Below are 13,533 nucleotides of genomic sequence, written 5' to 3'. Positions count from 1 at the left end.
TGTAGCCAGGTCCTTATAGTAAGGGTTATTGGAGTGAGCCTGTACTTCATTATAAATGAGAAGAGGATCTTAAACATCTCGGAAGCGGCCAACAAAGAAACGCGCTCAGTTAAGCATTGAGAAATTGAAACACACATGCGATTCAGTCGCATTGAATTACATGCAGACCTTGTCACAGCGTTATGGGAATGATTTCAGTGTATTGAAGTTTGCTGTGTTGAGATTACAAACTGTAGAGTTTGTAGTGGGGATAATTGTCTTATGCCCAATAATGTAAGCGGTGGCACATAAATAGTCAAGGTTAAATTCATGATGAATGGCTCTAATATGGCTGTGCACGTTGGTTCACACTAAACTTTGCTTCGCGTGTTGGTGTGTGCAAATAACACTTTTTAACCCGAACTAACATGATAGAGGGACAAAATTTACTTCTTTCTCAGGATGTCGCTATTATTTTGGGTTTGTAATAAAATCTATAGGATGCTGCATAAGTTGCTTAGCAAGTTTTGGTTCCTTGTTTTCATTTTAATGGTGCCTCTTATTTTGCCTTTGTGTAGCGAGCCATGAATCTTGCATGTTGCGGGATAAGCTGCAAAAGCATGCCTTGTGCCTTCTTTGGTTCGCTATGTGTGGAGTGAAGGGTCAGCGTGGGGCCTTCAGGCTGCATAGTCAGCATTTCTATCTTTTTCACGATGGAAATCCAAGCCATCCAAGCTTGATACGGGTCTACGCTTAGTGCAGCAAACATTGTTCTTGAACAAAGTTTTCTGCAGTAAAACAGACTGGGTAACCGCTTTGTCACTTTAGTTTTCGTTTGCAATGGTTCTGTCAATACTACTTTAAAGTCGTCAGTGGGGAAGATAAAATACTTCAGTGGTGTAGTCTACCTTTTAAAGGGTCCATGAAGAGAAAATACAACTTTGTTTAACTTTGGAGAGTTAGGCTTCAGTACCTCACTCAGCTCCATTCCGGCCACGAAAGACGTTTTTTAACCCATAAAAATGCGAGAAATACTTAAGATCTTTCAAATTTTGCGCCAAAGTGACGTGTTATCGGCGCGAGTGACGTCATATGGGCCAGCACTAAAAACATAATTTTCAGTGGGTTAGGTGCATGTTAGCATCGATTGATTCCATCAAACGGAACTAGCGGCCCCACTACAATCGTCCAGTCATGTGCCCTGGCGATTGATTAGTTCGGCCGCCGTCAATCGCCCAAACAAGATTCTGTGACGTCATAGAAAAGTTGCCGGAAACTGGCTAGCAAGTCGCCACAGCTCCACACGTTTTCATTAATATCTCCGTTATTTTTTGGAAGGTTGCGATGAAATCAGTATAATTTTTATCAGAACAAAGCAGCCTTTCTAATAAACCCAACTTGTATTTTGTCTTCATGGCTCCTTTAAACATTTGCGGTTAGAAAGTATAAATGGTAAAGGACTGAAATATAAAAAAAAAATGCCTAAACAGGCTGCATTTTATGAAGCTTTTCTTTGTGATGCATGCTTCCAAGGTACACCTTGTCTTCTGTAAGACAAGCCAGAATTTAATAGGTAAAAGTAGTGGTGGTTGCGCTGTCAAATTTTTAAAGTTGGTGCAGTGGTAATTCTTGGTTGACACTGTCGGGCTCCATTGTGTTTTGTCATTTTTAAAGTTGGTGCAGTGGTAATTCTTGGTTGACACTGTCGGGCTCCATTGTGTTTTGTCATTTGCCTTGTGAAACTCATTGACTAAATTTGTTTTCTGTGCACAGTGTATGCTCAGTGCAAGGAAAAGAACCGCAACAACTTCTCCTGTGTTCGGGACATCAATCAAGGTGTGTCAGTGCTGTCATTTTTGTCAATAGATAACGTGCCATTGTTTAAAACTGAGTACCACTGCCTGTGCTGTCAAGACACAGGTCATTGAATTGAAAATGATAATTGACTTTCTAAAGGTGAGTTTAAGGGGACACTGAGGTGTAAAAGCAGGCAAGACACACACACACAGTGACCGTGTGTGTGTCTCCTACTCTGCGTCCTGTTAGTGTGGGCTGTTTCATCACGTTTAAACGTGCACTAACCAGCCCACGTGCTCCCTATTCCTGTAAAAGCAAGTTTATTTATATCAGTAGATTAGGGTGTTGTGAACACAAATACATACTCACTGGAGCAGCAGTTCATCATCGCAGAAAATTCCAAGGAAGTAAGAGCATGTATTGCTGCCCCATACACTTTCCACAGTGCGATTTGTGACATCACAAATTTCAAATGGGGAAACATGATCGGTGGAGCTTGCCTGACCCCTTTTTGAAAGAAAAAAAACATGGTACGGGCCATCTAAACATCCAGTAAATACATATGGCAACTTCTGCTTTGCACATATTCCTAAAGGCACAAACCCCATTTAATAAACACAAAATAGGCTGTGTTTGTGTCAGTTTTGATTTCAGTGAAATGTTTCACCTTGGGTGCATTGAGTCAGTGCATGTGTGTGAACGCAAGAGGTTACCATACCAGGAGGAGCATGTGAGAGAGAGGAGAGGAGGGTCAGAGAATGTTACCGGTGCTTCTGCATTCCTGTTTTACAAAATACACGCAGACAAGCGTCATCGTCCGGGCGAAAGGAAAGGGTGGAAAGGGAGATTTTGGTTTGCCATTATGGAAGCAGAAAATTGTACAGTCTACGCTCGTTACAGCAGATCTGGCAACAATGGACTTTCGGTTACAACAGACCATTTCTGTTGGTTTGTCTGGTCCCCATGCATTTTAAATTGAGTCCACTCCGCTCATAACAGACCCTGCTAGAGCAGACTATCGGCTACAACAGACTAAATTTTAGGCGAAAATTGTTTCAACTGAATGTTTATAGCGGACTACCGCGATGCCGGCACCCCATGTTCTTTTTCTTTGTTTATTTTTGCAAGAAAACTGTTATGTCTGGCAACATTGCTGGCAGCCGGGTTGTTGGCACAGCCAAGCCAACCCAGTGCCAGTGGCTTTTTTTTTGTGCGACCAGCGGCATGAGCGGCAGGGTAGCTGATTTCACTGTTGGATAAATTAAGTGTAATTAACGCTGTTGTACATGGGGAAAAACAGGCCGTCATCGCCAGAAGTACAGGGCTGTCTAAGCAGACAGTCCGCTCTGTCGTCAAGAACAAGGCCGCTGCTGATAAACGCGACTCCGGTGAGATTGAAAACAGGGCTATTGAAAGGAGCCATGAAGAGAAAACACAAGTTTGGTTCATTCGAAAGATTGCCTCGTTAGAACCATAACGACACCACTTATAACGCAAACTTCGCTCAAATAAGCTACATAATTAGGAAAAACGGGAATGGTCATGCGACCCACCAGCTCATTTCCCGCAACAGAACCTATGCCGTCACATGGGCTAAGCTCTGCGATTGGCGGAGGCCGGCAAAAGCAAACGCATGTTAGGCAGGGCTTACAGTTTGCATAGCGAGCTAAATGCCCGTGAAACATACTGCACATTCTTTTTATGACAAAGAACGGTGGAGTAAACGGTTGAAGTTCCGAACGAACACGCAAGCGTGTGCGCCAATGCGTACGAAACAACCGCCTGGCCGAGCTCGACATCTCGCCGTCGCGCAGACGAATTTTCGGGTTCGAGGCGCTCTGACCTTGGAGGAAAAATGCCGTAAACACCGCGCATTGACGCTCGTATCTTTCTGGTCGAAGCAGAGAGCTCGCGCGAACGGCTTTCCATACACGACACCGGCCAACTGGCATAAGCGATACTGCTACTGAAATTGAACTATTATTAACCGTAATCAAAATACGGCACATACGTACCAGTCTATATTCGTCCGTCGCGACGGGGCTGACGAGGCAGCGGTGCCGACGGCAGGGCGTTCGTCTGTTGTGGCTATCGCGGAATGGTCGCTTTCCCGTCCACCGCGTATCCCACAACTCTTGCCGCTCCTGCACTTAGAAGCGTTGAGCGTTCAAGTGGTGTGAGGTTGTTAAATGCAAGCCCGAGCTCCTCGGCGAGAGTTTTGTTCTCCGGATCAGGCGATTCCATGACTAGGGCTGCGGGTGCACTAGGTTTTACTAGCATTTTTAAAATGGCCGCCGTCTCGGTCGACTCCCGCGTGTGGGTGCTATATGGAGTCGACATACTAAGTATCTGTTTCATGGACCGGCCCGTGTGACACCACTGCTCACGTCACCAAATGTGCAATTTTAGCGGGAGATTTAAAATTTTGGCTTAAATTGCCTTATTTCTCAGTGAATAAAGCATCATTTGCTTCCGGGAAAGCGCTTGGGGTACTATGAAACACCTAATCTTTCGAATAAAACAAACTTTTGTTTTCTCTTCATGGCTCCTTGAATACTCGAAGCGGTGCACTCGGACGCGAGTCTGCCCTTGTCAGTTTTTTTATGTAATAAAAGCTCGAGTTCAGTGAAGTTCAGCTTTTATTATTCGCACGCATGCATGCATTGTTCCCATTCCGTTCGGTAAAAAGGTAAGAAATGCGTCAAGTGGGGTGGGGGGGGGTTGTTCCCCATCCATTATGTGCAATCTGCCGGTAACCGTGCGCAGTCCAACTGGTCTAACTTTCGATTTTACGACTGACCGTCATCAGACTATTTCATTACAGCTGTTTCAATGACCACACTAAAATTGCTAAAAATGTGGAAGCTGCCTTGAGGGAACGTCAGGCTGTGATCCGATTTGTTTGACGAACTGTTTCGGGAAAACCTGCCTCGTCGTGAGGGAATTTAAAAGAACCTAGCTAATGCTGATGGCCACGACTGATGTTTTATAGCTGGGTAATAATTGTGCCTAGTTATATTCTTGCTTTATTTTCTCAGCTTATCATGGGTCTTTACATGCTTCACCGCATGCGCTAGGCCTTTTCCAAGTGCCGTGGCTAAGCTTTGGAAACGGTGTTTACGCGATTCTTTGCCCTCGCACGAACACTGTGCAGAGGTGCTGCAGGTGTATAGAAAGAACAAAGTGTATGTACTATGCATATGCAATATTGGTCAAAGTACCCACTTTAGGGCCAAAGTACCCCCCCCCCCCCCCCCCCCCCCCCCCCCTCCATCGGATACTACATACTTCGGCTACAGCGGACATTTTTTCCCGGATTCAGAGGATCTGTTGTAACGGGCGTAGACTGTATAAGCGTGCCGTTGGGGGTCTGTGAATGGTAAGATTGACATACGCATGCGAAGAGGAGCAGAGAGGAGAGGCATTCAGGGAAGGGGGGAATGGGGGTCAAAATGGGTTTGCACGTTCCTATAGTCAGATTCGTAGGCTTTGGATTCACTGCACCAAAGATGTTTTCTGTATAAAAGAGTGTTTTGCACAAATGATGTGTTGTTCCTTTCATTTAGTTAAAAAAGCAGTGCGTGATACTGAGAATTATTAGTGTGGAGTTCATAAGCCTTTGAATGTAGTAACAATTGTGAATGTGACCGGTTTGTCCCGAGATATTGGGGGTGACAGTTGACCTCGGAAGGAAAGAATGGTTCTGAGAAAACAAAGCAAGAAGTCTGAAAGTGGAGGCAAAGATGGTTATGTAGACTTCAAAGTGCAACAGCTGTAATATTTTGCAAGTGTGCTCTGGAAATAAAATTCCTTTTTAATTTGCGAATTTTTCGCTCTGAAGGTAAGTATCCTCCTTAACAGGGGACGTTGGTCTTAACAGGGGACGTTGGTCTCCCTGCCCACCAAAATAATCTGGAATTCAATGTGAAAATGGTATTTGTTTTTGTTGGTGCAGTAAAAGGCATTAATTATAGCAGCCTTATGACAGATAAAAGCATTCATGTAAGAATCTGTGAAAGCTCTGCACTAACCTAAAGGATTAACAGTACTGGTATTATAAAGCGCCAACAGTACTTTTGCATCGATCAGGCACCAATATTTTATAAAAACTTACACCAAGAGAAAGGTAGGTTAGTGCACCTGCTGGCTGGCAAAACGATAGCATCAGCAGTGTGATATGTTTAAGGCTGCACAAGCGTCTTTGTTTCAATGAGGCAATGGGCACGCTCGAGTTCCTGATATTTCTTCCAGTTTCGGAGGTGCATGCCCAAACTAAGGGCCACGTTGGTCTTGTGTCGCTCTGCTGCAAGTGCCACATTGAGGTGGCACCACACCCTTGGAGCAACATTGAAATCTGCCATTGCTTTTAACGGTAATGTTACCTGGTGTCGTCTATCAAATGTGGGAAATGCCTCTAGGGGCCACCACTGCCACCACCCCATATTCATCTTTCTAAGCAAGGTGCTGATGTCTCTTGCACATTAAGCTTGACAAAAAACTGCTGGATAGTTCCTGCACTGCTAAAAAATGGGCTATTGCATTCTGAATTGCCAAATTAGTTTCTAAGGTTTGGTGCCATAGTAAGATACATGAGCCGAGTCCTATTGTAAGTGGTAAACTAACCCCTCTTTTCCTGCTTGTTCAGAGGTCATCCTAAATGTTCCTGGTATCCTCAAGCGCCTGGTCATGATCGCCTGTGCAAAGCCTTGTAAGTATGGCAACGATTTTGCCCCTTAAGTGAAATAACACTATTGCCTCGCACTGTTTCCAAATAAAGATGAATTCTGCCGCTCATGTGTATCCTTAAGTGTGATATTCGTACATTCATGTGCTTATGGGTAGGTAGCGTGCAAAACGACTGTGGTGCCACTGTTACGGACACTAGTGGAAGTGTGTGGCAGGAGAGCCAGCCAACCATGGCGTACCAATTGTTGAGTTGTCGTCGACTGTGCAAATGAAAGTACCAGTTTGGCCCAAGGAAGCTAGCCATGTCCTTTCAAGACCAGCCAGACCGCAGAACTAGTGCCAGTATAACGCGAAGTAGGAGGTTTTTTATGTTCCTGCCTAGGGTTGCCACCTTTTCCGCCCCCAAAAAAAACAGCCTTTTGGGAAAGGGGGGGGGGGGTATCTAGAAGGTTGAATTATTTCTGAAAAAATAAAAAAGAATCCATGTTTTATGACATGCAATGCCATATGCAATGTAGCGTTTTCCTAGAGAGGAATCAACATAACGTTTGTACTGAAAGTTACTGAAATTTTGGTTATTGCTCTGAATGTGCTGCACTGAAAAGTAACCTCATACGTCCACTAAAAGCTCTCCTTTGCATCTCACCCGCGTTCGCCCGCATATTTTCTCTGCTCACGTGTCTTTGCGCAGCTTGCTGACACCTATTTATTGCCATAGTTGCTGAATTATCGCTTATAAAATTAAAAAAAAATAATAATCGCGACACGATGGCCAAAAAACAGGCCAATGACTGCCGGTTTTAAGTACGGACGGGCAACCGTCCCGCTGTCTAAAAAAACCGGTCAGGCCGGTCAAAAACCAGGCAGGTGGCAACCCTATTCCTGCCTGTAGCACACCTGTGTGAATAACACTAGTATGCAAGTATTCTTAATGCATGAACATTGTAGGGCTACCTCCTTTGGAATAAATTGCTTAATGTAATGCGTTGTACACCACTGGGTATTTAATAAAGGCCCCTGGCCTTCATATTTTGACATGAGACTGCTTATGCAACACCTGGAAAGTATCTTTGCAGCATTGGATTTGTGTGTAGTAGTGAAAATGACTTTAAAGGCACTCAGTGTATAGGAGTGGATAGAAACTTGTGTTTTGTAAAGCTGGCTTTCCTCACATTGTTCTCATGCACTGCAGTAAGGTCTCACAGCTGTAAATGAGCCACATAGGAGAGCTTAGGAGGATTATGCAAATGCATCATATGCAGTCAGGCAGCTTAGGCGCTCCTGAAAAATTCGTATAGGAGTATTTTTTTATTTTTCAACGTTGCAGAAGGAACAGGATGGCAGCCGTCGTAGTGGTCCAGGATTGGCAGTATACACTTCGTCAGCGGTAAATAATTGACAGATCCCACACTTCCATTTTTACAGCAAAGCTGTATACCTCTACCCCCTAACGGTTTCATCGCCGTAGGCAAAAAACAATCTCCGTGGGCAGCAAAAATGCCAAGGTGCCAAGGCCTAAGACACCGAATGCATGTGTCAGGCTAATCAGGCATACAACATAGAGCTCAGAATCCGTGTTAAGGAAACCACAAAACAAGCATTGATCCGGCATTCGGGATAATAAGGTGCCTGTGAACAATGTTTCACAGGCGCCTTAACATAACATAAACATAATCTTCACCATGTGTTCCTGGTAAAGGTTATGTTTGCAAATTATCTTTGAAGGCTAGGCAGTACCCAGCATTTGCCGCATCTTTTGACATACTTCTGGTGCTGAAATGCTGTTGCACGCGTGATGTTTGATTCGCATTCGGAACAATGTCGGTCATGTGCGGCCGCAAATCAGGGAGGCCAAGCTAAGCCTACCAGAGTTGACCGACTAAAACGCATAAACAACAAAACAGCGCCGCCCATGAACCGTCGCAGTGTAAACAAATGTCACGTAATGCCAACTTGCCAATGATCATGGTGGCGGCACAGAACAATAGGAGAAAAGAGTGCTGATACTATGTAACCTTATCTAGTGGCACTAGCCGAGCGCGACAAGCCTGCCAAGACGTTGAGAAACATTTCATACACTTTCATGGGGCGGAATGGCAACCAATTTTTTTAACCACCATAATCAAGGTGGCTGAAAACAGGACTTTGAGCTGTTGCATGTGAGTTTTTATTTGCGTTGTTAAATGGTTACTCTATTTTTTCACGTTTGAAAATTTTTTAGCCATTCAGAGTGGAATAAATTGGGCATTTTGATGGCTGTGAGGTGCTTTGAAGTTTGCCTGTTCTTAATATTGTGCAAGCCGCTAGCTCGGCACTACAGGTACTTTTGTAAACCCAGGTTTCCTGTTGTTCAGTGAAGCCTCCCAATTTGTTATACATGTCAGATTTAAAGCTTTATGAGTAACAGCAAGCTGCAGGCAGTGTGCCAATGTTAGTATTAAAAGAGGAAAGGAGTGTTTGATCATTTGGTTCCTCGTTTATAGACCACAGTTTGTGTCACTGAAGTGCCGTGCATTAAAAGGAATATGTGACAAATTCAGAGCGTAGAAAATATTTTTCCCCCACACCATTGTGGTTAGATGAATTCTTGCTTTATAGAACAAGCATGCACTCTTCTAACGCAATTTAAGACCACCCAGGCCATTTACATTCGTATTAATATTAATCCTTGATAGTTTACAAGGAGGTAGCAGTTCCTTCCCCCCAGAAAAATTTTAGTTCTAAAGGGAAACATTTGGTGGGTTACTTCTACTTCTCATTTGCTTAGCGGGTGCACGTCTGTGCAATACGTTTCTGCATGTCTTGCAGGCAATGTGCATAAGCTGGCACTCATTCACTTCCCTAAAATAATACTGCAGAATGAAGTCTGACAGGCATTTAACTATCTTTGTTTGCTCAAAAACCAGAAATTGGTTTAATTTCATTCAGAATAAAAAAAAAACTAGATACAAATGCTTATCTTGACTGCATGGTCAAAGCAGATAAGTTTTTTATGCTAGTAATTGTGGCTGCTGTCCATGCAGCAGTTCACATCTTGTAAAAGTAAAGAAAAAAAAGGAGTAAGTAAAGCAAATAAACTAGGAGTAAAAGCACAGTAATGCTGATAACACAATGCTGACTACCACCTATCTCCTATTCCCCTCTTGCAACGAATCTGAACCCATCCAGTTACAAAAGATCGGCCCCCCACACTCCAGCTCTGACCGAGAACTTGGGGGAAAAAAAATCACAAGAAATCTTTTCGGTCTTTTGTGGGTAGCTATGGCTTTCTTTCCCCAACTCCAGCTTATCTGCTATCTGGAAGAGCTTTGTTGCATTTGGGGGACCTTCCTGCTGCAATGTTCAGCGGGGATCTTCCTGCTGATCAGATACAACCCACCACCAACCGTTTGCTTCGTTTGCCCATGTGAACGCAGCTTACTTATTTTGTTGCAGCCTTATGTGAACCCAGTGCATCCGCATCTTTCATTGTTTTTGCTCATTTCTCAAGGACTGTCCGAATTTGGCAACTCAGACCCTTAAAATAGAAGCAAACAAAAAATGTATGTGTGGCAGGCGCATTCCTGTGCCGAATAACGGCACTTCGGGCACAGCAGTGGGTGCCATCCCAGCACCTAGCAGTGCAGACTCGCACGCAACTGCAAGGGTTGTGTGCCTGCTGCGTGGGGCTGGTGGCTTCTGATCATGCAGGCGTACACTGTTGTGCCACTGAGGCAGGGCAGAGTGAAGGACAGCAGCTGCAATGATCGTATGCGCCAGCTGCTGTACTTCTGTGCTTTACAGGAAGCTGTGTTTTTGTGTCCTGAAGGGGTATGAGCCCCCCCCCCACGTTTATTGCTTTCCCTAAATATTTTCTTGGCCTTTGTGCAGGCTTTTTAGAGCAATTGGTTCGTGGCCAGCTAGAAAGGTGGGAGCGAATGCTGGGGATATTGGTACCACGTGTTGCGATTTTTGAACTGTTCTCTTTTGAACTAGCGGTACTTGTATATTTTGTGACAGACACACCAAGGTATCCGGCCATTGCGGGGGAAATGAACCACTGGATGCAATGGATTGAAAACCGAATCACTAGTCCAGAACCTGCCTCGGGACAAGGTTTCATTGGAGGTGATATACCTGAATCCATTTGCCAAGCACACACAGCACCATTGCTTCTTCACACTGCTTGTGCTAAACTGCTGACACCACTGTCGTATGTCATCCACTAAGGCTTTCAGGGTGCAAAGGGCAGCACGAAATGGATTGCTGCACTGTTGGGCCTACTCTGCTGCTCTGTGCCTGGGTGGTTCGTCACCCCTCGCTAAAATAACCTAACGAATATGGATGACACTGCAATTAATTTTGGTGGCTGCAGCCGATTGCTTTTGAAGCTTCTGGAACACGTGTGTCATGTGCACAAGTTGTGTACATTGTGCTCTGCTTTCCCTTCCAGGAATTTCACAGTGGAGCCCAGATGTAAATCTGTTCCAGCACGAGCCTTCGTTGAAGATCTCTGCTGAAATGACATTCCGTGCCGAGGCTGTGTACATACTGGGGCTCCTCCTTGTGGGGAAACGTAGGAAGGAGGTGTGTGGCCATCGTATCATATTTGCACAATTCAAACCCTTTTTTTCCTCCAGAATGATGTTCGAATTTGCACGTGTGTTAGTTGTACTACAGTCCCTAGAATATACTGGTCACGCTGGGCACGTGCAACGCAGTGTCCACGCGGTTCGGAGGGCACTGCAATCAACCAGAGAGCGCTGGCAGAATCGGCGGTGCACCTGTGTTGCAATTGTGTGCTTCGTGGGTATCCGTTTTCGTTCTGTCTGCGCGGGCTGCAACTGGAACGCTTTGTACTGGTGCACCATTGCATTCAATGTCGTTTCTTTTCTGGTTGGTGCCACAATAAGTTATTTTGCAGACGTTTGTGCTTCCTCTGAACGCTATGCCGCTACAGCAACGAGGGAAACGTGCTGGGTCTTGTTTTATGCCCAAAGGCAGCATGATACAGATCATTCTTAACAGTGTATTCACTCTTTCAGGCACCTATAAAGAATAAAAGAATGTCACCGATAAGGCGATGGACCTTGGTGGTTTAGGGTTGAAGGAATTGGTTTATTGCCACGAACTCGTTGGGTCCTAAGAACAGCGACCGCGCACTTGTCGAGAGCGAACAACGTCGTCTTCCTCTGGCCGTCAATCGATGATGATAGTGGGGGGTTGACCGTTAGCCGCGTCAATGAATACTAATGATTGCGGCATTACCCCCCTCTTTGATTGCAGCAGTGGGCCCACAACATAAAACGTGGTGATTAGGAATTCAACAAAGCAAGCGCTATGAAGTTGTGCTTTACCGAACGGAGATTGAAAGTATGTGGAAAGACAGAGAAAGTGTAGAGGGCTCTTTTTTTCTTTTTGTAAGACAAGTAATCCCCTTTTTGCGAATGGTGTACTAAACAAAACTAGAGTGACTGTTCTGTTAGTATGTTGTTAGCACCCAAGTAGTGACGGTTGCTGCACATGCTTCATTAAGAAAGTCGTGGCAAGTGTGCGTGTTCTGAGCACCCATTTTGGAGAGAGAGAGAGAAGGCTCTTTATTAGAAAAGAAGGCCGAGATGTTTGCCGGAATTGCGACACCGACATGCTACTCGGCAGGGGGAGGGGGAAAGAAAGGGCCCCATAGATTACAGGGCAGAAGAAAGAGAAGAAATAAAAGAAGACAGAAAAATAACAAGAAAATGACACTCAGTTTGTGAGTAGTGAGATCACAAAGTCTGTCTTCTAAACTCTAAATCACTGCAGTGACGCCAATGTCGTCCAGATAGTCGAACAACGCCTCCAGTACTTTGCGTTGAGCTGGTGGAGATGGCCATGGACCAAGAAGTACTTTCAAGGTCATTGGTCCTGGGCTGAGGTGCTCTAGTTTCTGCGCAAGACTGCATCTTGCGTGTATGTATGCAGAGCATTCCAGCAGAAAAGGCTTCACGGTTTCCGGTGACCCGCAGTTGTCTCAGTAAGGGTTTGTGGTGACACCAAGTCGAAAAAGGTATGCCTTCGTAAGCGCTGCGTTGAGACGAAGTCGGTGATATAATGTCTCTAATCGGCGTGGGAGTATTTCTGGCAGCCTCATCCTGAGCTCAGGGTCTATGTAGTGTAGGAAGGCATGGTGGTGATCTGGAAGGGACCAGAGGCGGTTCCGTTCCATTAAAATGAGCGCCTTCGCCATAGTTGTGGCATCGCGCTTAGTGAAAAAGATCTTCCTCACATTGCGCATTTCCAGGCCCCTGCGAGCAGCTTCGTCCGCCTTCTCATTTCCTAAAACACCACAGTGACCGGGAAGCCACTGAAACTTTATACGGTGTCCAGCGTCGTTGGCAAGGTGGTGCAAGTATGTGATGTTGCGAGAGGCATGTTCATGTAGGGTGAAGCAGTCGCTGCGTCGCAGGTTTTGGAGAGCCGCCTTTGAGTCTGTGAAAACTGTCCATTGCTTTGGCTGCTGGCGTAAAATGTAGCGTATAGCTTCCTTGATGGCGTGAAGCTCGGCGGTCATCGATGATGTCGCACGCTCGAGGCGATAGGAGAACGTCTGGCCAGTAGAGGGAATAAATATTCCGGAGGAACTGCGCTCAGGTGTGCAGGAGCCATCTGTGAAGATGTGGTTTGCGTCAGAGTACAGCCAGCTGATATGCTGAAGTGTTAATTGTAGGAGTACGCTTTGAGGCATGCTCTTTTTGGAGTCGATTCCGGGGATGCTGCATCTGATATGTAGGGGCGAAAGGGTCCACGGTGGAAAATTAGACGGCATTGCTTTTGGTGCCTGGGAGGGAACAAAAAGATTTAATGTCCTGAGTGTTTGCCCGAAACTCGAATTACCATCTTCAACCATGCGTGTTAATATACGGCTCTTGGCGGGCAGCCGATGTCGCAGATGTATTCGCACAGTCTCCTGGAGTCGAATCACGTCCAGAGGCAGACAGCCAGGTTCAGCGATCGTACCTAGGCACGACGACCCTTTTGGGAGGCCGAGGCAGATGTGGAGGCAGTTGTTTCTGGCCGCATCTAGCTGCTTTCTGCTTGTGGGCGGGAGCT

At 45.4% G+C, this 13,533-nt stretch overlaps 1 protein-coding gene across 1 annotated transcript in view; it reads left to right on the top strand.

The window, feature by feature from the left end:
- The window catches only part of LOC144148724 (short transient receptor potential channel 4-associated protein-like), a 93,344-nt gene that overhangs the window by 32,377 nt on the left and 47,434 nt on the right, over positions 1-13,533 (top strand). Inside the window, exons 8-11 of the mRNA XM_077680248.1 lie at positions 1,753-1,815; positions 6,422-6,484; positions 10,462-10,569; positions 10,895-11,028. Coding sequence (XP_077536374.1) covers positions 1,753-1,815; positions 6,422-6,484; positions 10,462-10,569; positions 10,895-11,028 — 368 coding nt within the window. The remainder of the gene's footprint in view (positions 1-1,752; positions 1,816-6,421; positions 6,485-10,461; positions 10,570-10,894; positions 11,029-13,533) is intronic.

Source organism: Haemaphysalis longicornis, unplaced genomic scaffold (genome assembly GCF_048455015.1).
Source record: "Haemaphysalis longicornis isolate Haplotype H1 unplaced genomic scaffold, Haemaphysalis longicornis Haplotype H1 scaffold_1, whole genome shotgun sequence".
Taxonomy (NCBI): domain Eukaryota; kingdom Metazoa; phylum Arthropoda; class Arachnida; order Ixodida; family Ixodidae; genus Haemaphysalis; species Haemaphysalis longicornis.
This window is presented reverse-complemented; position numbering and strand designations above follow the sequence as displayed.